Genomic DNA, 27,275 nt, shown 5'->3' on the forward strand with positions numbered 1-27,275 from the left:
AGCAAAGGAGCAGACTGCCCAAAGTTTATGGTGAACTATCTCCTTGCTGTCTTGCTTGGTTTTGCAAGTTCCCAGCTTGCATGGCGTTCATTATAGTCTTGAGTTATTTTTCTGCATTAGCAATTTGAAAGCATCTCCATTGCAGAAATCCAGTTTCAGATGATTATTCTGCCAAATACTGCATTCTATTTCTTCAAGCTGATTCTTTATATCCTGCCAATCTATTACAATTTTTTATCCTGCTGCCCTTTTTAATGAGAAAATACTTGTTTGATCGCGGTTCTTTCCTTTGAATGAGCTTTTGCATCAGAAGAGGCAAGATTAATTAAGCAGAAACCAAAGTTGTTTTTTGAGAGTCAAAGGCTAAGTACCTGCAGAGCAGCATGGAAATCTTGAGCTCCCATGCAGGCAAAATAAAGTAAAAGAAATAGCTAAAATATGCTACTGATTTTAAATGCAGAATACATATGATGGACTTAAGAGAAATCTCTCAATGTCAGCGCATTGAGTAGGACAAAACTGAATGACAAAGAGGTACAGATATCCTAAATATTCTGAAAAAAAATCTGAAGAGATGCCCAACATCAGGGCTTATCTTTTGTCATCTTGCAGATGTAAAAGTTTCCCAAAGCAGATTTAGACTCATGAGTTGAGCCTCCTGAGAGCTCAGCATCACTACATTCCCTACCTACCTACCCCTTAAAGAGTAGCTGAGAAGAACTTGTTTTCTAGATTTGAAACCTGGGTTATGCCCAAATTATTTATTATGGCAAAAGCACATTAAACTATTTGATGCATCTACCATATTCTCCCTGCTCAGTTGAAAATATACACCTGAAAAACCTCAACATCTCAAAGAGATAACGTACTAACATGGCTTACCCTCACACACAAATCTACATTTTTTAGAAACACTGGAGCCTGAATATGCAAATTATAAGAATGTATTAATTATCATTAGTCATTCCTTCACAAAGACTAGAACTAATTGGAGAAATAATTTGAGAAAATTGAAGTACATGACAGAAAGCATTAAGATTCATTAAGTTTCAATTCTCTGGTCTGTCAGCTTGTCAGAAGTAGATGTCTGCTATTTAGGCATTACTGGCAAAACACTGTTTTCCTAACCTTGTATACAATTTAACCCTTCTTGTAGTTTGCTCTGAGATCAACCAGATTTGACATGATACATTTACTATGAAAGGCACTGTCAAAATGTGATAAAACTTATCTCTGTGTCTTTCAACTGAGGAAAATGAACTTGCTGAAATTCTTGCAAAGCATTTTCAGGGTCCTTAGATGAGGTATTTTATTTGTATTATTTCAAAGGTGACAGCCCCCATTCTGGAAAAAAAAAAAAAGGAAAAAAGACAGCAAAAAACAACAAGACTTTTGAATAGACAGGTACTTTCATAAAAGGGTATCCATATGCTTCCATATCGAGCCTTCATAAACTCACATTAGCCAGAAAATATAAAAATATGCAAGATGTTCTGGGCATTAGTTGTCATAACACTAACAGCCAAAAGCATTTGGATATTTATGAAGGCAAAGAAGTAGCTTAGAAGCTTGTCTGCATCTAGAAAGACATCACTGCACCAACAATCAATATCAAACAGCTCTCGTTAACTTCAGCTGCACTTTTTAGTATTCAAACTGTGCCTTAGCCCAACAGTTACAGAGAAAAAGGGCAATGAAATTTTATATCTATCCATTTGTTGCCTTTAGATAATCCTCCTCAAGTTGTGCTAGTATGCAATCTATTAATCCAGCATAATAAAACAGTCCTGTTATAGGGGGGAAATGAAGTCTTAGTGCTGTGAGAATTCCCACATATGTGTCTAAAAGACATCTGCAAGATCTGACAGGGACAAGATGCAAAACTTATTAGACTTTGTTTCTTTTACAACATATGGTGTGGGCTCTATGGAGAACATCACAGCTCTTAATTTGAGGGTGGCACAAGCACCCCACCAAGTCTTTGCTGAGCACAGTGGGCAGACATTTCAGTTGCATGCTTCAGTAGCAGGTAGGTGGTTTGCTTTAAAATTTCAAGACTTGATAAACTTAACAAAGCTGGTTTTGAAATTATGTGTACATAATGCATGCAATTAATTTTAAAGCTTACAGAAAGTTATCAACTTAAAAACAAAAAAGTTTTAATAGTTTACTCGGCAATTAAGGTTAAAATAGGACATTTGCCTGCAATTAAAACTTCTATCATTTAAGAAGTCATGCTATTAGAATTTTTTGCATATACTTCAAAGTTTACCTTTATTAAAGGAAAAGGTTTAGTCAACTATGCAGTGAAATCTGGGAAGTCAAAACCCATAACTGCTTAAAATTCAGCACAAATTGCCTCTGCTCTGATCAGCGGCACAAAGTCTGACGTAGCGCAATTTATTTTCTACATGACTATCACTGCCAATACATGAAACATGCATAAGTTTGGCAAAGCACAGATTTACACTCATTATATACATGCCCTTGATTGAAATACAGTACCTGCACGAAAATGTTGCTACACTCCAAACTCTAAGAATGCAGGACAGAAGTGTTAACGTCAAGTCATGCTTTCAAAGCAAGGCAAATCCTCTCTCTGCTTTACAAGATGATTACCACATGTTGCTACTGGTATAAGGCTCCTTCAAAATACTTTAACTGAGAACTCAGAGCACTTGTTTTCTCTATAAGCCATGACCAAGCAAACTCTGCAAAATGATTTCTCCCTCCTTATCTGCGTCTGGAATCACAAGTTCATTTCTGACGTTTATAGCTGACCTACAGGAAACCCAATTTTACACTTAAAACAATCTCGTACTATTTAAAACACACATTATCTGAAAAAACACTGGAATGCCATCTCTATTCCCAAGCATTCATGATTTCTCACAGCTGCTTTTTTGTTTAGTTTTGGGGGGGTTGTCTTCTTTGTTTTTGTTTTGCCTAGATTCTGTGGTTCTAGCAGGACATCATCACAGATCTGAAATACTACACTCGACTTCTGCATTTGCATTTCTTCCATTTTTGTCTGAGAGAACAAACATGGAATCTTCACAATAGATGATGCAAGAAGAAAAGTATTACTCTAGTGGAAAATTAGCAAAATATTTGCAGAAAAACTGTTCAGAAATGCTGTAGTTTCAACAGCAATTACTACTATTTCTTCTATTACAATACAGTAACAGGATTCATTTAAAACATGGAAAAAACACTGATATTAAGGGTTATATTCTTCCATATAGAATGTAATAAAGCATTCATTAGTTTAGCTAAGTCAAACAGGCAAGATCCTAGAATAAATTTTACTGAATTTCTTACAGTAAAATTAAATTGAATAATTTGACAATTTACAAATAAAGTTTGGAGAAGTGGCAGACACTAACTGCCATTTCTCACCTGCGACTGCTTAAGCTGCACTTTGAAATACTTTCATGTCAGTAACAGGGACTGCTGAAGCTGGCACTCCTCAGGACAAACTATGCCTTCAGCATATGGCAGAGCTGGCAATTTTGTGCTATTAGAATAAAAAGCATCTCACTATACATCTTATCAATTCCCATCAACCTTCATTTCTGTTTTAAAGAAAGATGACACATAAGACTTCAAATGAGAATTCTAAGAAAGCTGCTAAAGAAAAACTTACTAATATTTAAATTAAATCAAGATTGGCAGTGTGAAGTACTCTTGTACACAGTTTCCACACAAAGGACTATTAGAATTGAGCCTAGAAGGCAAATAGGTGCATTTTTAAAAAAATGATTGGTGAATAATAAACTAAACCTTAGTGAATACTGAACTAAATAAAGACTAAGGATAAAAATACAGCTGCCTTTAAAAAGCCTCTTAAGCTTTCTTAAACGCTTTAACGTCCTTTACCTAAATGTAGGAGCTCATTTATAAACTGGAACTTGCACAGTTAAATTTGATTACGATTCACTGTGCTAACCAGTCAAGTTTACTACGGCTATTACTGAAACTGCCTGTAACCGTGTAAGTTATGCCACTCTTTTGCTATAAACCCCAAGAGGAACTTTAAGCTGAATCATTGTGGAACAACCACTAAAGGATGTTAATTTCAGGCAGATGTGGAGAATTTTACATGTACCTACAGACAAACATGGCGTTCTATGCTGAGACCCCCAAAAACATCCCCATAGCTATACTTTAAGCTATAATTTTAGGAATTCCTGTAGTAGCATAGTTTTATAGCAATATATTGCCAGCTGTGCTAACTCATAGAGCAGTCTAGGTAACAAGTCAGGTAACTGAGTTCAAATGGCCTGTAACTGTACAAAAAGTAACTTACCTTCACATTACCTGCTCCCTCAGCTCAGTGTCCAAATTCAAATCTGTAGAGCAGCATACCAACCATTCCACATATTTTTGCAAAAACCTATAAAACGATGAAAACCCATGACCTATCCCTAAGGATTACTTTTATGCACTACTCTTCCCATTGAAATGGTAGTAGTCTTCTGTTACACATGGTCATTATAAACCTATAGTCACTGGCAGGAAAAAGGGACTGTTTGCCATGGTAGGTGATTTAAAAAAAAAAAAAAAAAAGCCAACCTCTTAGAAACCATGAAACTCATCTTCATCTCCACATCCTTCATTACCCGAGGAGCAATTCTCCTTCCCACTGAGCACCTATTCTTACACAGTCCATGCAAAGGCAGTTGTTTCTCAGGAAAGCAACCCATAAGCTATTCAGAGCTCTGTTATTTTAATTATGTTAAAGTATCAAACTTGAAATATAGTGGAGATCAGAGCAAGACTACAATACAAACCTACCCCAAAAAGATTTCCAGAAGGACAGCAGTATATTTTACACCAAACTGTTTTACAGTGCTGGTAAAATATTTTTCTCAAAGCACAGAAACAACAGGAGACACTATGATCATATACAGGAGAAAAAAAATACAAGCCACACAGACACGTTCTGTATAAGTAACAACTTTATTGTAACTTGATGTGCTGAAACGCAAAAATATTTTCAGCAACAAGGTACAAAAAGTATTTCACCATTAACATCAGCTGATAAAAAAAGGCTGGATGGTTTGATACAACTGTTTACATATCTGAATTCTTAGTCATTTCCACCCCAAAACAGGTCTAAGTCATTTCACTGGCTTAATTTCTAAAATAGGACTCATGTATCTCAAGCCTTCAAAAACCAGGTTACAAATACAGCGAAGTTCCTTGCAAAACACTTGAAATAGTGAATTCCCTTTACAAACAGTCCATTTACTGTAAGCAGAAGCCAAGTTATGAGACTAAGTCAGTGTCTTGCTAGCTGATGAGCTAAGCTCTGTACTAAATATGCTATCAACACCAGATAAAGAACATTCCATTTGTCAAATACAAAAAAATCAATTAAGATAAGGAATTTTAACCAACTGCAAAAGTCAACGTAATTCAACAACTTCAGGCAGCAATACCTCACATTTGCAATTCACTGTCTTATGAAACACAGTTTCAAGTACTGCACATTATTTTAATCTCCCAAGGGAGAAACCTTACCATGAGGATTTAAAAGGAACATCATCTCCATGTAGGTCTTCTACTGACCTGTGCAAAGGTGAATTTTACGCTAAACACTCAATGTTTAGAAAAACATCAAAACTAGAGTAACTTGTAAAACTAACTCTGTATCCATGATTACCATATTTTGACATACACTCAGCTTGTAACAGCAAATATGTTCACATTTTCACAAAATATACCATTACTCAACTTGTATCTGTAATTCCACATTTTTGCCGTTTCCACAGTGAAACTAGCGTAGTTTCTCAGGGAAACTTAATTGTGGAAGCAAGAGTCAACATGCAACAGAGTTCAAAGGTATAATCTGTAACTTTTACTCAACCACCTGTCAAATATTCTCCTTCACCTTTAAAAATACCATTTTAAAAGATCTTGTATCCTGTTAAATCTTCCCTTCATTGCAACAGTTTCCTAAAAAAGGCACAATGTGTTTATACTTCTGCATGCAGTAAATGGACTAGAAAATAAGGATTGTTTATTGAAGCCTCTTCCACCCAAAGCATCTCCTTAGGAGAGGTCCAAATGGAAAAAAAATATATAATACATAATAGCATTTTAACAGCAAATTGAGTCCTTATTTTTAGAAAGTCATTCTTGACAAAAAACACCGCACAGTCATACACACACACACGCACACACACACAGGACACATGCAGGGTTCTCCCCAGAAAAGTATGGAAGCGGTGGTTCACATATATCCAAGGGAGTAGTGTTGGCAAGCCAAAACATGGCACCTTCATACAATATATTCCTAATCTGTATACAAAACTAAGAAAAAACCCTAAAGACTTCAGCCTGAAAAAAACCTGTCCGTTTTAATAGATAGTTTTACATCTGCTGCACTTAGAACTGACAACTGAGGTTTTGAAGGGCAAGCTCTTGAGATGCGGGGAATGAAAACAAGCTACTGAATCTGACGAACGCTGCAGTTATCAGCTGTCCTGCTCCAGTGAGAACACTGCATGTAGTTAGAGAATAAAAGGGGTGAATAGTTAGTGCACTCACTTAAGAATACAGCAACTGTTTTACCTTTTCCTTAAGAGCTGATAAAACTTAATATACATAATAAATAAAACCAAATCTCAAACAGATCAACCATGATTTTTGTGTTTTTTTCTCCCTGTTAGTGTAACGTATGGTATACACTGCCTAACTTGAAAAGTGGACACTTCACAACGTAGATAATATCACAGCACAGTGTCTGACTTTTTGGTACAAAGTGTGCTATTAAGCTTCTGAAAAAAGTCTTCATAAAATCCTTAAGCGTTCCATTAAATTACTGTATGCTGTTACTTTAGAACAAGCTGAACTGGACAATCATTACAGTATTAAATATTCAAGTCACTTGGTACGTTAGAGCTGCAAGTTTTACCAGTGATGGGTATGAGGATATTTAGTTCTAACACATTACACAGTGCAGCAAAAACATCACTTTTTGGAGGGAACAATTACCTTTACGTCTTATTGTGAAGAATGCTTATGAGACCTTAGATAAATATTTAAAAATTGATAAAAGGATAAATCTCTGTAAATATATAATTTGATGCCTTATGTACTATTAAAGTTTTTGATTTTACACTTTATCCATCATAAAGATTTAGTTAGAAGGTAAGAAAACGCATGTTTAGAGGTTATTTTATTTAGAAATTGGCCCGGGCATTTTTTCCAATTTGTCTTTGCTAATGGTTCACTAGACACCAAAGTATAAAACTATATACTCTTTCCTCTAAAAATTTCATTTAGAGCAATTCAGATGAATCTTAATGAAATGAGGATGCAGATAGATTTTAAGATAGTAAACAATGTGAAATTCCTCCTCTCTCCTCCCTGCATAACTTTTTTTTTTTTTTAAACTAGGCAAAGTAAAACCTTTATCTGAACACGATTATAAATTAGGTGAGATCTCCTCCCATTCTCCACCACTAAACCAAAGTCTTCCCAAAGAAAAAATACAATGCATTATCACTATTACAGTAAACTTAATGTAATAACTCAGGAAACATTTAGAGTGTGCACTACTGCAGACTTTTCCTCCCAATTGTAAACAAAGCTATCAAACACTGAGGATGTTGGTATTAAAGCTAAGGTTCATATAATAAAGAACTGGCCCATGACAAGCAGTTTACAAATGCTTCTTCTTTTTCACATTATGCAGAATTTCAGTATCATCCACAATGCTAGCACAATAACTGAAATGCAAGACTGAGCAAGTCTCTGCTTGCAAACACCATCTGACATTTCAGGGAAATATTCCTCGTGATGTGTATGCAGCCTCTCCAGGTGTCAGCAGAAACTGTGCACACACATCGAGATGGGAAAAATCCCTCCTCCAGAATTTTATCTTTCACATGCCTTTTTCAAATAAGAGAAAAATATTCTGTTACTTAAATACAAAAGCTTGCAATAGTCACCTTCAACCGAGTCTCAAAAAGACATGCCTTTCTCTTCTAACAAAACTAAATCCCATGTGGCTGTGGGCATCTGAAAATGTATCTAAAAAGTTAAGCCACAATTACCTGTACCTCATTAATTCATCAAAAGCAAAATATATATGTACCACACAACATACAAAAGTTACACGTTAAAAGTGCATATAATCCATTTGGCCCATTTCTTCAATTTACATTTGGTCATTCTATGCATCCTTTACTTTGCTATGTAACCGTACATGTGGGATATATTTTTCCATACACAATACTATTCCGTTTTCACATTGAACTCCTTGCCTCTCATTCAGTTCTGCATTAAATGTAAACTAGTGATGGACCGTAAAGAAACACAAGTAAGAGGTTTATTCTGTGTTTCTTTTCACCGTCTGGACAGCTTTGACACACACACAATAAGCATTACAAACTGTAATGAAAATACATTTTTGGGCCAAACCATTGCATATTTGCCCCACAATGAAAAATAAATTATGTTCAAAGCAGTATATTGCCATAAATAGCCTGTAGGCATTCGCTGAAGGTAAACAGGCTCTCCCTATACTTAGCACTTGCCTAGGGTACATTACGCACCTCTGGTTCAAGTGCTTTCAATGAGAGGCTAGTTAAAACCTTCCAGTTAGCACAGGACCAAACTATAATAATCTTTTCTTCTGAAAATAATGGAAGATCCCTTTCAAAAATTAATCTTCAGTTATCAACTTTACTGCATTATGGAGCTAGTGCAATCCTGCAGAGCCTAGTCAAAAAGACAAGGCACATTAAAAAATAATAATAATAAAAAAATCAAGATACATTAAACTATATGGACTAGAGTCATTGAAGATAATTTAAGGCCTTTCAGTGAATTAGAGTAATCAGTCTAATTTAAAGCTGAGGATTAAACCATAAATTATCCATCTGAAAAGCAAACAATAGGCTTTTTCAGCTTCTGTTCTGTGTACAAGGATAACAAAAACTCTTGTTATGGTTTGTGAAAACACCTCTGGACATGGAGGAGTAGAGTCAATTCAATTTCTTTAAGTTCATGGAAGATTTCATGACTGTTTTAGCCGTTTGCGTGGAATGCCAAACTGTGGACACTGTGCAGATGCTAGTGCGCGAAAGGCCTCTGCTACTAAGTGAGGGTGGGAGTGGATCATGGACTTCCAGCCTGCTGTTTCCATTATGTCTGTTGCTTGGCTGAAAACAGAAGTATTAAGAATAGTCACACAATTTTACAAAGCAAATGCACAAACACACAGTGGAGAAGAGCAGGGAAGGCAGGATTACTGCAGAAGAGCAACTGAACATGACAGACAAAGTTTACAAATGCCAATAACAATGCCTTTGGGAAGGAGCACCAAATTTGGGTATACTAATATCACCATGGGTAGGACACGGGCTACTTATCCTGCTCTAGTCAATATCAGCTAGACCTCAGACAGAGAATTGTGTCCTATACAGAGCAGAGTGTAAGACAATCACCTTGAAATTGCCCATGAAAAAACAATAAAAATGATAAGAGGATAGGTAGGAAAAATGAGGTTTAGCATATAGAAGAGAAAACCAGGGAAAGACATGATAATCTCATTACATAGAAGAAATGATCAATTTGTAGGAGAGGGAAGGATGACAAGATGCATCAGTTTAAACTGCAGCAAGAATGATATAGTTCATGTACTAGAGAAGTCATGGAGACAGATTAGCTGGCTGACTGCAGAACCCTTCACTGGGAGATCGCAGTCTGAGTACCAGCAGATGATACTTGGATATTCACTCTTGCTTCGGTACAATATTACAGGCTACATTCAGAATGGCTTTCAATAGTTATTGCCAATTTTTAACTGACACAACAGCAACAACAGGTATCAGCCAGTATCACATTGCTATCCAGGAAATAAAAAAACATTTTATATATATATAAATATATATATATATATATATATATTACATTTAAAAGGTAAATGCAGTATTTTGAAATAATATAAGATATAAGATTTTATTCTGTACATGGAGAATACTACACTGATTGAGGCATGACACATTGACCACAGACACATTTGTAATTTGGAATGAACAGTTTGTGCATTGATCCCAAGTTTCTGTTGCCCTGCGTTTCCATAAGCACCTTCATATTATGCCTGACAGGGTTCCTGAAATAAAGTTAGCATTTGACCTCTGCACAGTACAAACTCTCAAAAAAGCTTTTGCAGATTATAATGCAAGACTTTAATCTTCTGCTGCAAGTCAGTAAAGGTAAGTGCCTTGAGCAACAACACCAAAAGTTTAGATTCCCTAGCACTCAGGGTCAGTTAAGCCAGGCCCTCTAAAATTACTTCACCTAAAGCATCCATAAGTCGGGGAAATAAAGATGACCAGCATCTTTACTAGCAATTACCAAGACAGAAGTAAACTAGAAAGCTCCAAGTCACACAAAGACGAACACATCAACTAATCTACACTGCCTATATAATTGATTTACATTTATTAGTGTTTAATAGTGTTTATTTTTTGTTGTTATTGTTTTTTGTTTTTGTTTTTTTTTTACTAGTATTTAATGGTTTTCCTTCTACCATTCACTTCTCTTTCATATCACACTCATTCATGACATCTGTGAAGAGCTCAAGTTCTTCAGGAAAAACACTAGATTTAAAGTAAATGGTATAGCACAAGCCTTTAACTGTTCTAGAGATTCTGATGGCAATAACTAAATCCCCTGCTGCTGTTTCACTATGCTTAAGCCCACTACTGGCCATTTTGAAGCTATCTTCTATTCCATGATTCACTTGAGCTGGTCTAAGCACATACTGCAATCGGTGCTACAGTCTGAGCCATCTAGTTTCAACCTATTTCTTGAGCAGGCATGAGGACTTACAGACTCAGCCATATGAGAGGGACCTGGCTGACCAATTGTCTTGACCTCAAGTGCACTAGTGCTGGCACGTGGGAAGGTGCACAAACATGTTGCTGAAGGCAAGAAGAGTGACTACTCTTCTGGCTTTGACAATGCTGGAGGCTCAGATTGATCTAAGCCTTGGAATCACACCCAGGTTGCCACTTGAAGGCTGCTGCCACTTTCCCCACAAAGCTGATACATCCCTAGGAGAGGAATCAAAACTAACTGCTGTTGTGACCTCACACTGGAGGGCAGTTAACTCCTCTTATCATCTGAAGTGGAAGTCACATTCCTAACTGTGATAAAATCTACTGAATCCTACTTTACCTACGGTGCATGACTGGCCTCAATAGCATGGAAATGAAGTAAGAGTCCTTAGATCTGCAGTCTATTTGGCAGTGTTTGTACAGAAGATCGGGAAGGGAAACTTACTTGCTATTCCAGTTTTTCCCATCTTTACACCCAAGTTGTCTAAGAACACTGCACCTGGAAGAGAGAACGGTGCTAATATTGAGAGGGTACACAAAACATAAGTACTAATATATTTGGAGTTTCATAAATATTACTTGCCTGTTAATAAAGTCTATTGCTTGTGCTTTTAACTGTTCAGCGCTGTGCAAATCTGCGAGGATAAGAATGTCAGCAACATTTTCTACCGAGAGGTTACTACAGAGTGCTTCCTCACACATGACCTTCAGCCGTTCCAGTGCATACTGATAAAAGAAAAAACTACACTAATCATTCTTCAAACTTATTCTTTCTACCATTATTTCTACAGACAGTTTAATACAGGTTCAGCCACCACGAATACGTTTACTGCCTCTCAAGCTTAAGATCACACTGCTTCCAAACAGGTAATTTAGAATTCAATATGCAGTAATTAAGAGTCCTCAAATTATAAGACATTAGACACAAATTGATAAATGCTTTACTGGAAGAACTTTTTATTAAAACTACAAAAGTAAGTCATTTAGAAGTTTGTTTTCCTTCAGTTTAGTGTGGGAGGAAGAGCAAGGAAGATACGAAGGCACTTTATCAAAATCATCATCAGATAGGTTTACATCTCAAAGCAGACAGCAAGAAATTATACAATGGAAAGTTTCATGAAACTGATCAAAGCAAAAATACATTGGGCTGCTTGAAACTGGCTTGTTCTGAGGTTTCCCACTCCCCTCTTTTTTTTTTTAAGCTTCTCATAACTTTGACAAAGCCTACCAGAAAATTGATGCAAAATAATTACATTCCCTTATTACATTCTGCATGAACGAACTGTGCTTTGATTTTGAAGGATGTCATACATCGAACGGTTTTCAGTCAGCTGTATACACTTCTACTGAAATCTTCTCCATCCCATTTAATTTAGCACTCAGTTTTCAAGTATGAAAGGAATTTTAGATGCTTAAGTGGCACATATATATGTATGTGTGTATATATAAGTCAAGTTGCCACTCATACCTTTGTATTAGCAACTGTACCATGCAACAAAGAAATACCATTGAAGAAATGTCAAATTCTTGGGCTAGCTTCTGTTTCTAGACCTATGCATTTTTACATCCATTTTATCATTATACTACTCTTTAGAATACTTCTATTTAGAGTGCATAAATAACAATTATGACAAGACTATACCTAATAGGTACTATAACAGGGAATATGCAGAATACTCATTTTTAGATTATTCCACATTCAGAAAGAATAGAAAAGTTTATAGCAAATTTTAGACTGCTATAAAAAGCTAAAGGGACCTTCTAGCTCACTATCTTTATGCCCTGCTATCACAGACAATTATATAACTGCATCTTAAAACATTCTCTACGTTTATCAATGTCTTCAATACAAGCTGGCATTGATAAAAAACACCATTTCACCTTCCCACTTGGGTGTACTAGACCTTGACAAAACACAATGAGCTTAAAAACAGAGATGAGATGCTGGCAATGAGATTTGAAGTCAATGCAACTGGTAAGTCACCAAATCCAGGGCAGTGCCCATTCAACAGTTCTTGAAGAAAATTGAAAACAAATTGCCAAAAACAACGCTGTAATTGTTCCTTGAAATTTACTACTGGGCTGACTTACATTGTTGTGATAAGGTTGACTATGAGAACAGGCAGCTTCACCACTAATGACGTAATTACACAACTAATTTAGAAATCACCTAGGTAGTTTAATAAATTGCCACAATCTCAGCCGAGAGTTTCAGATTACACAAATGAAAGGAGCATTTTCTGAGTTCTGAGCTACTTAAAACTCCTCAGGGAAAAACAACTGCATGTTGTCTGAGGACAGCTACCTAAAATCTCAACCCAAGCTGTAAAGCAGTGAAAAGAATAAACAAGGTATTGGGTCAAGTTTAAAATAGTTAGAAAATTAAATAACATGAAAGTGAATAACCTCACTTTAATTGTTGTGCTGTTTTAAGTCCTCTAATCTCAAAAAACACAGGAGAAAAAGCATTTTGCTGAGTGACAATTTAAAGAATAGACGAAATCCCAATACAGAAGAGATGAAAGATTAGAACTATAAAGTTTGTAGGAAAGACAAAAAGATGAAAGCTCTGAAACAACAGTAACTTTAGGAAACAATTCAAACACTTGAATTTGTTCAAACACTTGTATAAATCCTCTTAAGGAATATAAAGATCGAGGATAAATTTTATTCAAGACTGATTTTTCCAAATCATATTAATAGTCCCTGATTTTTTATTTATTTATTTTAACAGAGAGTAAATACAATTAACATCTGAAACTCTTCTGAACAGCAAAGATTTACCGAACAGTTTCTAAGCCTTATACTGATTAAAAAAAGTCTACCCTTCCATCTTTCTGCATTTCTGATGAGATCCTTCTTATGGTATTTAAAAAAGTGAGATGAATATCAAATTAAAAAAAATATTTAAGAGGAACATTCCACAGACAAACATTAGTTTTGAGACCTTAGGGTTACTTACTTTGTCTGCAGCTGCCAACAAATTGTCAGCCATTTTTTCAAGGTTTGGTGCTTTTCCTGTGTAAATGAATCTCATCATTTCTTTAAAAACTTCAGGGTCTACATCATTTATTTCTACACGGTTCTGGTAAATGGTAAAGAAGAATTATCATCAAAAACCACTGGAATTCAACAACATATTTAAAACAAACATGTCAAATACCTGTTGCAGGCTATATTTTCATTTCATTCATTTCCATCATACAAGAACCTTACAATTTTAAACTAATTATTCTACAATATTAAGCAGAAAGTAAATAAACAGTAGCTCTTAGTTGAGCAGAAATCAATTGGGAAAGCTTACAAAAAGAAGTAATTGCATTTTCCTTCTAGAAATGTCTGTGTAGACTCTATTGCACAGGCTGTACCTGTGGCAGTTTCAGGAACATTTACAACTATTGCTGAGTTTCCAGCCTGACAGCGGTATGTTTGGAACATTAAAAATCAGAGTAGCAGACAGAACAAAGAGCCACTTTCTGCTCAAGTCTGAATTTCTTTAAGTCTAGAAAAAAAAATCTAGAAATCTTTAAATCCTAAGCAAATGCTTCCAATATTCTAATTCTGCCTGAGAAAGTTTCCATGCTGGTGAACTGCAGGGAGGAAAAAAAGTCACATTCGTGAAAACTTAGTTGTATTGCAGCACCACAGTCACCTGATGGATTCATATGCAAGTGCTACTGTTGCAGCCTGCAATATGAAATCATTTGTTATAAGCCTTTAGTGAGTTGATCAGTTCTCCTTGCCTCTTCATGTATTCTACCTATAACCAACCCCTTTTAGATATTCGTTTTTCATGAAAGAGATGAACAACTCTTTGCTGTAGGAGATATCAAGAGCATAAAAGCAGAAGCAGCTCTCTGTGCTGATTAAATAACTATCCATCCAAAACACTCATGGAGGTCAAGTGCTTGCAGAAACTGTGAATGAAAAGCACTTCACTGCTTCAGGGCTTAACGCGAGTTATAATTCACTTGTTGTTCCTTCACGTCCCTAGTGACCACACAAAACTTCCAAGTTTTGCCATAATGTATTAATCAAGTCAATTGGCTTACGTGAAGTAGAAGCTAAAGAAAAAAAATAGGGCAGACACTGCTAGATCAATTGCATTAGTAGCTAACATTAAAAAGCAAAACAAAACAGCCTAGTGCAGATGTAAATAAGAACAAATCCATCAGAATCTTTCTACACAGAGAAATTCCCCCAGAACTCATTGCAAAAGCATTCAGGAGTAGTACCCCCCCCCTCCACTCACGCACTATCACGCAGTACTCACCTTCCTCAGTCAAATGTTCTGCACATTTTCCCTTTTTTACAACGTACAAATATTTATGTGCAAAGTCTTCAGTAAGGCTTACCTTTTTGCTTTCCTCCATTTCATGTTCAAACATTGCATTAAAAACTGGAGATCGTGCTATAGCAAGAGACGTATGATATTAATCAGTTTTTAAGCTTTTAGCAATTTTAATAGCAAAATAATAGCAATACAAAAGTAGAAAGTACCTGCAAGGACAGATTTATGAGCTTTGAATTCTTGTCCTCCTACATAAAAACTGCAATCTGTAAATCTTGTTGTTTCCCAGAGATTCCCTAAATCTTCTGCTAGTCGACATTCAGGTACCTTCAAAGTGTTTGTATTAGACTGTCCTGATATATTTACTGAGTCTTGGACCACGCTTACCTAACAGAAAATCACAGCAAGACAACTCTTTCATAACTGAATGCCAATAATAATTAAGTTACAGCACCTATTGCTACAAGTTCAGCAATTCCAAAGCAAAGCACAAAACAGTGGTGTTTTTGGCATTAGGCCAAAACCGTTCTACAGTTTAAGTAACATAAAACAAATACAGTTTTACTTAGACTAACATTGTGCATTTATCCAACCAAAACAAAATATCATGTAATAAAATTAGCAACAGTGAGTCAAGAAGACACATGACACCATAAGTAAATGTTAATACTATTTCAGAGATAAATTAACTGTTCACTCCTCACACATTTAAGTAAATATATACAAAATAAAATTGTAAACAGGTCATTAAGATCACAAGAGCACAAAAGTTCTGTAAAAACAATCCACAGAAATTCTCAACAGTATGATATCCTAATTAGTGAGTTCATACCTAACTTGCAAACTGATAACACAATCTGAGTGCAAATAACATAGCTCCTTCATTATCCTGTTTTGCTTTGTTGCAGGCGATTGTTTTTCCGAACAAGATTAAAAGCCATTATTTTAGAAGTCAACAGAATATAAGATCTAGGAGGAAATAACTAAAATAATAAATGAATACTCACAGGTTGTAATGCTTGTACAGAACTGGTTAAATTTAAAAATGTGCATCTGAAGTGAATACATTGTCATTATCCTCCAGGTTTAAATCTTTCACATAGTAAATTAACAGGACAGTAGCATTCTTACTTGTTTTTTTTTTTTTTTTGGAAAAAAATTACATAAGTCCTTTTAATCAGTCTGTTGGGAAAATAGAAGAGCTCAGCAGGTCTTACTTCTGTTGTCTGAGAGCACACGCCTGAGAATAAAACCTTCCTAAAGGATAGAGCCATACTACAGAATCTCAATCACTGCATCTCTCAAAATACAGAAAATTAGGATAATATATTAAGAAAATGGTGACACTGTTAAGATCAGTGCTATGTTTGATATCCAGAGGCACAGCATCTGGAATAAATCTGGCATAAAGCAAAAATAGCATAGCTAAGCTTCACAGAAAGTCATAGGAGTGCAAAAGAAATACCAGATCAGAAGAGGATGATGATCCAATTAAAACAGCAGTTTGAGGATTTGAATCATTGACTAATTCCCTCTCTCATCCTATATCCCCTTGTGAGAAGAAATTCCCTTATATTCTTCCACTTTTTAAAAAGAAAAGTATCCCAAAGTACTCAAAACCTTCACTTTCACACTAAGACTATACGTTTCCAGCATTCAAAGCTCTGTAGGTCTATGGTGTACTCTACTTCAGTTTTCACAGCACAATTTCAGGAAGTACACGTATGCACAAAAGGGAGTTTCAGCCTAGCAACACTTGTCCTTTGTTTTAAAAGGAAAGTTTTGCTTCTCCAGAGACCTCACTTTAAGTGCCTGCTCCAAGTTGTCCATGCAGGAACTTTTCCCTGTTAGCTACAGACACTGCCTAGAAAGGCTGGCTACATCTTTATATTTACTCAAGCTGGTCTCTGGTGATCTAGTATTTCATATATCACCCATCCAGACAGTAGGCTTAGAATCAAAGCATTGTTTTGTTTTTAAATGAATCACTTTAGATTGAGCTGAAATCCAATCTCATTAAAGCCACAGAACTTTTGAAAACTCATCTTAAGCTACCAATCATAAAACATGTCCTTTTTTCAAACACATGATCCTTACTCCAGAGATTTCAGAGTTGTGTTTGCGAGACCACTCACAAGAACAAAGGTATTTATCCCCTAAACTCCAAAATGATGAGGAAATGCTAAAAACAAATAGTGAACAGCCAATCTTCTGGGTCCTGGAATCTGGGCAGGACATCCAAGTTCTTCCTCCACAAGATCAAATTCACTTTACTTCTTAGGAAGCTATGCAAGATGCAGCGTTTGCACCGCATCTACGGATTAGGATTAATGTTTCTTTTTTACATTGCATACCCTCCTGTATGAGGGTGTACAAGAATGTACAAATTATGACTTGAACAAGTTTAGTGTGTGAGGTGACAGACATGGAAAATGCACATCTTTTGTGGTTTTGAATCTGTGGTGGTCCAACAGTAAATAAGGTGTGATACTTTAGGAAACAAGTTAAGGAAGCAGTCTAAGACCTCATTATCTAAGCACTCTGTAGGAAAAACATCTCTGCAGATAATTTATTGTTTTATAATTTGTTATAAAACAAGCTCTCTCTAAAATTATGTAGTGACCTAATTCCAAAAACAAACAGTAAGAGCTGTTTATTTACAAACCACTTACAACAAGGAAAACTTAAAATGACAAAATACTCAAGAGTATCTTTGCAGAACCATAAAACACTTGTTACATCTGCTTTTATCACCCAAATAATTGTATTCATAACAAATTTATCATGCAGCTAATTTAACTTGTCTAAGTGAAAATAAGATGCACTATATTTGCAATATCTAGTCTCAGGGGCCACATTTCAATTATTCTTCCTACATAGCATAATGACATATAATTAAATTGTAATCTTGCCAAGACAATTTTACACATTTCCTGTAAATACACAGATCAAAGCAAACTTATTAGCAGTTAAAACATCCATCATCCTCCTAAGCCACTAATCACTTCATGGCAGCAGAGATAGCCAGCCAATGTATATTTAACACACAGTACTTACATTACGACTTTCTCTAGCTTCCATTTTTAACATATAATAAGCATTTTACTCAATATTAATACATCAACATAGGTTACCAACAAAAAACAATATCATAAAAGTGACCTATAATATACCATGAACTTATACCATAGCTCTCAATATTAATTATCAGTACACTAAGGAACATCTTTCTGCAGGATACTTGTATTTGTTCAAAAACAACATATAACAGTTACTATAAAAATAAAGTATTTAATTTACATGAAAAAACTCCTAACTGGCTATAGCCATGAATAATATTACAGTAATATAGATTCCAACTATTAGCTATGCTTTTGTTTTTTTTAATAATGCAAACCAGCAGACATTTCCTTTTTGCTTAACTAGTGAAGAACAATCCTGTAATTTCAAACACAACCTATTTGAAGGTGACGTCAGTTAAATGAGTCTTTACACATCACTTATCGGCCACCTTTTTATAAGTAATTTTACAGCTGACTTTAACATAATCCTGGCAAATTCTTGGGAGTTGCAGAGTAAGTCTGAACTGATTGCCTGAACCTACATTTCAAAACGTATCAAAAAATGAAACAATACAATGCAGACAATGCAACTAATGCGTTTCTTACCATACTTATTTTTGGAACAAAACATTTACATTAGTGTTAAAATGAACATAAAAACATACAAAACAGCATTTTCTTTCCTTTTTAAAAACTAATAACTTAAAAGCTTATACCTACCTCACAAAATAACGTAAGCTTGTCATCTGGTAAAAGACCATTAGCTTCATCTAGTAAAAAATCTCTTCGGATAAATTTCTTAAAACCCCAGTCCTTGCCTTGCACAAACCGATACGCTCTTTGGCTTTCTGATAAAATAAAGTTATGTACAAATAAAGCAAGTTAACAATATAAAAAAAAAACAGTAACACCTAAAAAGTCTATACGAAGGGTAAGTCTTAAGACAAAAAATAATTTAACACATTTGGATCGTGTCTGTCACATTTTTAGGAAACAACTGATTAAAGTTTTTGGTTTTGTTTTTTTGTGGGGTGTTATGATATCAAAAATTTGATAGCTCTTAGAAGAGCATCTCTTAGAAGAGCATGATCTGCAATTCAAACCATAGCATCTCCTCCTGACGCGTCATCCAACAAGAGAGTTTTTAGTTGAAGTTTATAAAAGCCAACACATCAAAACAAACAGTTCATGGAGAAGTACAATTACAATGAGCTTGTCATCACAAATGCATTCTGACAACACTTCTGCATTTGTTTTAAGTCAAAACAGACTTCTTCCTGAAATGGAAAATCCTGTTTCACAAGTTCATATTATTTTGGAATACAGCAAAAGCATAAAATAAGCAAAACAGAAATAAAAGCTTCCAACCAACTATTTCTCTGGTCGTGAAAATATACATTTTAGCCATATGCTGTGAGATATATTTTTTTAATCTATCAGGTTGCTGTGATCACCTTTTTTTTTATCCAGTTCTAATGTCCGCAGTCTATAAAATGGTCCCTAGGGTCATATTAATGCGAATACATGCACTGAGTAAACTTATTCTGTACTGCTTGTCTGCCCTAAGTTGCTCACTTGTTCCACTAAATGAATTACAGGAAAGAACGCAGAATACTTTTATTTGCAAGTAAAGCACGGCAAGTTATATTTAGAAAGACTGTTGAAACAGAAAAGAAAAAGAGCATTTCTGAAATAATACCAAAGAATTAAAAAAAAAAAAAAAAAAAAACACAATCACCCCCACTTCTCCATAAAGAGGGATTTTTCTTTAATTCCAAAAAATGCTGGACAAGAATCATTTAATCATTTCATCTGCTTTATGAACAGATATTTAAATTTATAAGTTCTTCACGGAAGACTGAAGTCTGAAGCTTGTTATGGACATAAAGTATCTTTCAAGACAGAATCAAGTTAAAAAAGCACTTCTACAAATTCCAAAATAAAGACATGAGGAAAGTCTAGCTTCTCGACAGTTAACTTAATAGCATCACTGAAATACATAGTATGTTAGATGGTCAAGTTTGTGTTAAAGAACAAACATATCAAGCTGATTGTTCTCACTTTCAACAGCTGGATAAATAAGATTCACAACAGCTCTTTCACCAAAAGTAGATGAAAATGTCTTACTGGCGGCTTACATTAAAAAAAAAAAAGGAAGAACAACTCAAGAACTGACAAGCATCATCACTTGAAGTGGCAGTCTGTGCATGAATTATCAATTAACAAAGGACATCAAAAGTTGGGCATCATTACACGGTATAAATAAAAACAGAGCCTCTCCAGGAGCAGATGGTAAATGGCTGCAAAGTCCAAGAAATAAGATTTCTGTTGGTAATTTCCCAAAATGAAAAGATGTTTAATTCCTGCAGTGCAAATACAGGACAGCTACTATTGAAGAAACTTAAGACATATTCTTTAGGTTCTTTTCTAACACCTTGTGATTTTTAGCATTTCAAGGACCGCCTGACAAATATCTTCAGATCCCTCCCGCCCTACATTGTATGGCCCTCATTTAGGGCAGCATTTTGGAAGAGGATGAATATGGAAAAGAAATAAATGTACATACTTAACTCCAAAGAATCCAACTATTTTATGTTTTTGGATTTGCACTCAGCTTTGTGGATTTACATTAGATATTACAAGTGGGTCCAGTCATATAAGGAAAAAGTGGCATGGAATTGCTACCTTGAACCAAAATGTTAAGACCCAGTTTGCAGAGAGAGAAAAGGTAAACTAGTGGATGAAGAAACTACAGAGCTATTCAAAGAACAAAGCAAACCCTCCAGAAGACTTTGAACATAAGTACTGGAGAACTACAGATTTTCCAAAAAAAAAAAAAAAAATCAGAACTTGCAACATAACAGGACTTAAGAGACCTTGCAGCATCTGAAGTAGGAAAGGGGAAAAAAAAAGCAGACTGATTTTTCACACACAGGATTAGCAACAGCACAAACCTGCTTGCATTAAGCCAGCATTTGACTGTTGTGCTAAATCAGATTCATAGGTCAGACTGGAGATGGTAGAGTTTAGTATTACACAGAGCATTACCTTGTATTTTGGCAAGCAGACTAAAAGACACTTCTACTTTCAGCTACTAGTTAATGCCCCAACAGCATACATTCTGCTAGTTTCAGGTAATGACATGATTGTGCTTTGGGAAACAGGCATTTAAACTATTTTCCCAGAGATACACAAACAACTGAAAGGTGACTAGGGATTTATACTTTCATTTCATAAGGGCTCAATAAAAAAAGTACATTTAAATAACTTAATTCTATGGAAAAAGGAATAAAACAGTGAATGCTGAACCTTTTTCATATTTGTCTGAACCCTACAGAAGTCACGCTACCATACAGGTATATACTTTTTCTAAACATGTATTAACATATTTCATTTGAATCTTAGACTAAATCCTTCTAGCATGTTTCACTTCTTCAGATACCTTTCCGTATTTAGTGTAAAAAAAAAAGAGTCCAGCTCTTGAAAGCACATGTTTTCATGAGAATTCCAGCTGTCCCAAAGTTTCCCAAAAAGTGTTTCCAGTCAAAGTTGTGCTTTCAAGTTTGAAAAAAGAGCCAAACATTTTTCATATCAAGAGGCAATTAAATCCAATAAATTACTTCAAAGTCTTCTAGTTCCATGGGTACATGACTCATGTCTTTAAACTGATTACAGTGTAAATCAGATGAAGTAGATGAAAACATCATAAAAGTGTGTGTAAAAACAAAAAACACTGCTTGTTTAGCCTAATTAACTATGGAAATCAAACACTTTCACTGAAGTTAGAAACAAGCAAACAACTCTACTGACAGGAAGCAAGAGTGATCTGCTAGAAAAGTTAGGTGACAAGAATCTGAAGCGATGGCACTTAGCAGTGCATTGTAATTTATACTGCTCAGGAGAAATTAACATAGCTCAGTGATCAGAAATGTGTGAAAAGATTTTTAATTAACTTTCTAAAAGGATATTTAAAAAGATATTTTCAAGTTTCTCTCAGTGTTAAACTCTGTTTTAATTGAAAAAAGTACAAAGCTAACTTTCTTTGGAATGCTCTTATAGATCTGCAGGCACTACATTAAGACTCCCTTACCCATTGCTTTAGTTTCTTCTCTTTTAGCATTCAGCAGGGAAAACTTGAATTTTGCTCTGACTTCACTTTTTGGACAACTGACTAAAAGCAAATATAATGACAGGTAGTCTTTGCTTTCATCATCTAATCCCTTTGGATTCACTCTCAGGCACCTGAAAGAAATACAGAAAATTCACATTTTTAAAGTCATACACAGAATAAATTCAAATCTGTATTAATTTAAGATACTACATGTGCTACTAAAACAAGTGTTTCCCTCATGATTATTGAGACTACGAAACCAGCAGCAATCTGTACCTACAACGAAACTTCAAGAAACATGTTAATTTTATTATTTATTCACAACTGGATTTTGCAACTTTTGCTAGTGGGAGAAAAAATAGGAAAAAAAGCAGTTGCAAGAATAACGACCTTACCACTTCATTTTGTCATTTGGCCCTGATGAAAAGGTAGAACTCTTTAAAACTTCACCCATTTCTTCTCGGCAGAAACTGAAGTTATTAATGGTCCACATGTAGGAAAATTTTACTACTTTAACCTGAACAAAAGATGTAGAAAATTTTCAATAAAATTTAGTTTGTATATCAAGCATTAATTATGAGAATTAAGATTATCAGCACAACTCAATATTTTTACGAATTGTTTTTATATGGTTATTATGACTAGAAAATAAAGGAAAATAAAGCCATTGGAATTCATGCAATTTTACCTGTGTGTAACACCAGCTTTCAGCCACAGGTCCACTGGACATCTCCCCAGGAGGAGGTGGGGTGGGAACCCTTGACATTGCCACTTATTGCAGGTTATAGTATCAAAATAGCAATCCAGACTTCAGTAATTCTCCTAAAAAAAAGTAATTGAAAATTGAAGAAATTCATATATTTTTCTTTGGTCACCCTCTGTAAGCATGGAAGAATCTATGTTTCAATATCCATATTCCTGTGTTTACGGAATGATGTAACTGAAAATAAAACCTGAATGTTAAAATTGTTTTGCTATTTAGACAAACTAGGTGTCAAATATTCATTGATGACCACTTGTACGCCAAATCTGCAAGCTGAACCCTCATGCTGTACTTTATAAAAACAAGTGTCTATGCAGTATACAGTGCCACTAACAACTTTGCTTCAACATCTCCTTTCAAAATTATTACACGTTGGTCACTCCAGTCATGTTATAACTTTCCTCGGGATCTTTTCCTTTGATTTGGAGGCTACCTAGGGCCTTGGGAGCATTAGTTATCAGTAGCGCTGCATTAGCTTTCCACAGACATGGCTTTGGAACAGCACCTAAGCCTTCTGGGAGTGGAATAGATTCAAATAATTCTCTTATTTTTCAAGGGAAGGTGAGAAAATAAAGTTACTTTTAAAGTATTTTATTCACATCTTTCACAGTTGCCTTGTATCTTTAATGCCAATAGATTTTATTGGAAATAATCACAATAATAATCACAACCACTTGCTGGCTGCCTGCTGAAGCACTGAACTGAAACATTTGAAGCTAACTTGCCAAATCTGAAGAATTTTCCAATAACAGAGCGATCTTGTTACAGGTTACCACCAAGCACTGCAATTTCTCCTTCCCATCAGAAATTGAGTCACATGCCCAGATTCATGACATCTAACTAGACATGTAATTAGTCAGTCTACTTGCACTAGCCTTTTACATAATTAATAAAAGAATATAGACATGTTAGAGTGGCTCAGGGTTACTGGTGACCCTCCTTTAGAGGCTTTGCTGTCATCTTTCAACAGATACCTGCCAGACGTGTTGTTTCTCACTTAAGCAGCTCCAAGAAGTTGCTAAAGAGAAGTGAAGCAAACCCTGGTCAAGCTGGATGAAAGTCACAATTAAACATTTTCCCTCAGTACAGTAAGTTTTTTTAAATCGTATCCTGCTACCATTAAAGAAGATCAGAAGCCTACAACCTTCCTGGAACGCTAGCTTCATCGTTTTACTTGCAAAAATGTGTTATTTGCATTACTGGAAAGAGGTGGTTGCACATCACTAATCATGCTGGAACTTTTCAGAGATGGGCAATACACTTAGAAGCAAGGTTTTATATAAATGTAGGTAAGAACACCCTGAAAGAATATGCACAATTCAGTCACAATGAATGGAGAATAATTCCCTTTCTATGGGGGAGAAAACTTCTCTGTGAATCACAATGATCCTCCCTGGATGCTTTCCTTCATGCCCTTCTGGGACCTCTTCTCACCCACTTGCAATATTAATTAGCCCTTGTACATTAAAGCCTGTTGACATGGAAAACACTCTGGATGATGAATGTGTAAAGCCTTGGGGAGAAAAACCATTCCCAGTTGTTGTCAAATAAAGAAGATGCTACACCATCAGCTAAAGTTCTCTGCAAAGGTATCAACTACAAGGCAAAAAAAAAAAAAAAAAAATCATTGGATAAGTCTCATGCAAGATGTGGATCACTGAGACAATTCAAGTTTAATCAAAAATACAATTCAGCTGCTTCCCATAAGAAATAAAGCTTTTCCTTCCACATAAAACTTATGTTTACTTCTGGAAGTCTTCAGTATTTAATTAGGATTTTCTGTAGATGGTAACTGGGGACAGTCAAGTGTTAAATTCAGAAAGTGGAACTCGCTTGCCCCATTTTATTGTTTTCTGTCATGTTCCTGAGCTCTTTCAGTACCTTAGACCAGCCAGCTCCTAGAAGTCCAGTAATTACAGAAGAGACAAGGTTGCCCCGAAGGGGTCACCAAACTGAAAGAGGCTTAAAGTAAGCTCTGTACAGCATCCCCTTTACGAAGCACCCCGTGACCTGAGGCCAGCTACTGGCAGCTACCTGCTCCCTCCTGTCTCACAGCTAAACGAGCCCGACAAACGAGACTGGGTCTAAGTGAAGGTGGTTACTACCTGCCCCTCCATTATTTCCCCGTCAGTCTGTCTCTGTACCTGGTTCTACCCAAGGCATCTGTGCTTCAGAGACTGCTTCAACCTGCTGCGTGGCTTTTATTATTTACTAGTTGCTGGCAGGAGCTGTGACCAAGCACGCTTTTCACATCCTTCAGAGTGGCTTCAACTTTTGGTAAAGTTTCCAATTGCCGCATTAGGAGCGGAAAACTGACTTTCCAGAGCTCCTGACATGTCTTTGAGGAACAGATTTGTATCTTACTGTATTTTTGGGCATGGATTCAATAATTTGAGGGTTGCCAGCACCAAGCGGGCCTTGAGGGGACAGACTGCAAGCAGGCAGAAGGATGCACCTACACATTTACCCCTTGTTCTGAGCTTTGCGTGGGGAAAAGGCTAAATACTACTTTGAAGAAAGTGTTTGTGAATCATTGATTAGCCACTGTCATCAGCTCGCACAAAAAAAAAGGTCTTCAAGTACCAAACCCTCCTCAGAGCCTATTAGGTGAAGCGGCCAGGAGCAGATGGAGCTACAGCTGACGACCCCTGTTAGAGAAGGACGGGGTGGAATTAAACCAACAAAGTGCAGGAAGGAGGGCTTGTTATCAGCAGGATGAAGCTACTTACTCACAGGGACAATTTTCATGCTAGAACCTGCACTTACTCCTCTGCCCGCTATTGCACACAAAGCATCGGAGGTGACGGGACATTATCATGTCACAGCACCGATGATTTTTCAGGCAACGCCACGCCTGCCTGGACAGGGCTCAACAAAGCAGCCTGTGCAAACATTTCCCTGGGAAGACGTCCGACTGCTGGAGGGAACTTGCACGTCTCCACTCACTTGGGAACACTAAAAGAAGTTTTAGTGAATGAGAAGTAATTTCCAGCTTTACAAAACGGAAATTACAGATATCTTTAAAGTGTGTCAAGTAACCTGATTTTTTCCTTAGCAAAGTGCTGTACCCAATACTGCAATGCAATCATCGATGACTTACTCTGAGAATCCACTTTCATTGTCATACTTCAAAAGAGGGGAAAAGCCCCAAACTATGTTACTTAACCTGTACTTTCAGATCCCCAACGTGACGGGCTTACCACTTCTGGTCTCGTAAGGTATCGATGGCACCTGCTAACCATCATGCCCAACAGACCGGTCTCTAAAATCAGCATCTTTGCAGAGCTCAGCACTACTGGCAGAGCAGTAGTGGGAAGAGAAATAAAATGAAATGCAGCTTCTCAAAGCCCATTTTCTTTAGCAGTTGAAGTAGTTTCCTGTTCAAAGAATTACTTGTATTAAGCTTCAAGCTATCTGAAGTTAATTCCCTCTAATTACTCACAAAAGGAGCGTAAAGAAAATAGACTATCATCCATAACATTTATATACACTAAATTTTATCAAAAGCTGTATAAGCTCTAACTTTTTTCCTGTTACTTTTTAAAAGAGATCTTCAAAAGTACTTTATACACCAGTTTTATATTGAGTTCCAAACATTATCTCGTTTCCCTTCACAGAAATTATTCCCATAAATTGAATATTTATCAAGATTATTCTAGAAAAAGTTACTTTTCAACCTCATAGCTATAGAAAAACACATTGAGTCTTACATGCTGTGCTGGAATCAATGCACTTGTATGCACAAAGAAAATACCACAGAGAGAAATCCTCTAATCCCTCAATAATAAACCTGCAAAACACTTCAAAACTTATTTCAAGAATTTCCTTAAGCGATAGCATCATCTTTTGTGAGCTCTCACAGGGAAGAGTGGAAGCTCAGTACAACTCCTATAACCTAGTATTTTTTTCATCAGAGCAGCAGTAATGTAAGAGGTGCATGCATGCATACTAAGAAGTGACCACTGCAATGCCTCCTCTATTTCAGTATGGTGTAACAGTCAGCAAATTACTGGCAGAATTGGACAAACTGCCTTCTGTACAGTATCCAAGAGACCCTGAAAGTTCAACCCAGCCTGCCAGAACCTAGCCATGGATCGATTCACCAAGTCAGTGACCCCATCCCGCTCCCTCAAGAGTGAGGATGAAGCACGTTGGGAACTGGAAGGCCAGTCCCTGCTGACCCTTCTTG

General features: G+C 36.1%; 1 protein-coding gene across 2 annotated transcripts in view; it reads right to left on the reverse strand.

Annotated features, from left to right (window-relative positions):
- Positions 1-4,943: 4,943 nt before the first annotated feature.
- SPOPL (speckle type BTB/POZ protein like) overlaps positions 4,944-27,275 on the reverse strand; it is a 33,332-nt gene continuing 11,000 nt past the window's right edge. For both annotated transcript variants that reach the window (XM_027461152.3, XM_038181954.2), the window contains 10 exons: positions 23,012-23,145; positions 22,719-22,840; positions 22,303-22,454; positions 18,933-19,060; positions 15,360-15,537; positions 15,215-15,270; positions 13,822-13,944; positions 11,443-11,585; positions 11,305-11,358; positions 4,944-9,176 (listed from right to left, as the gene is read on the reverse strand). In XM_027461152.3, coding sequence (XP_027316953.1) covers positions 9,032-9,176; positions 11,305-11,358; positions 11,443-11,585; positions 13,822-13,944; positions 15,215-15,270; positions 15,360-15,537; positions 18,933-19,060; positions 22,303-22,454; positions 22,719-22,840; positions 23,012-23,089 — 1,179 coding nt within the window. In that variant the 5' untranslated portion in view covers positions 23,090-23,145 and the 3' untranslated portion in view covers positions 4,944-9,031. The remainder of the gene's footprint in view (positions 9,177-11,304; positions 11,359-11,442; positions 11,586-13,821; positions 13,945-15,214; positions 15,271-15,359; positions 15,538-18,932; positions 19,061-22,302; positions 22,455-22,718; positions 22,841-23,011; positions 23,146-27,275) is intronic.

Source organism: Anas platyrhynchos, chromosome 7 (assembly GCF_047663525.1).
Source record: "Anas platyrhynchos isolate ZD024472 breed Pekin duck chromosome 7, IASCAAS_PekinDuck_T2T, whole genome shotgun sequence".
NCBI classification, from domain to species: domain Eukaryota; kingdom Metazoa; phylum Chordata; class Aves; order Anseriformes; family Anatidae; genus Anas; species Anas platyrhynchos.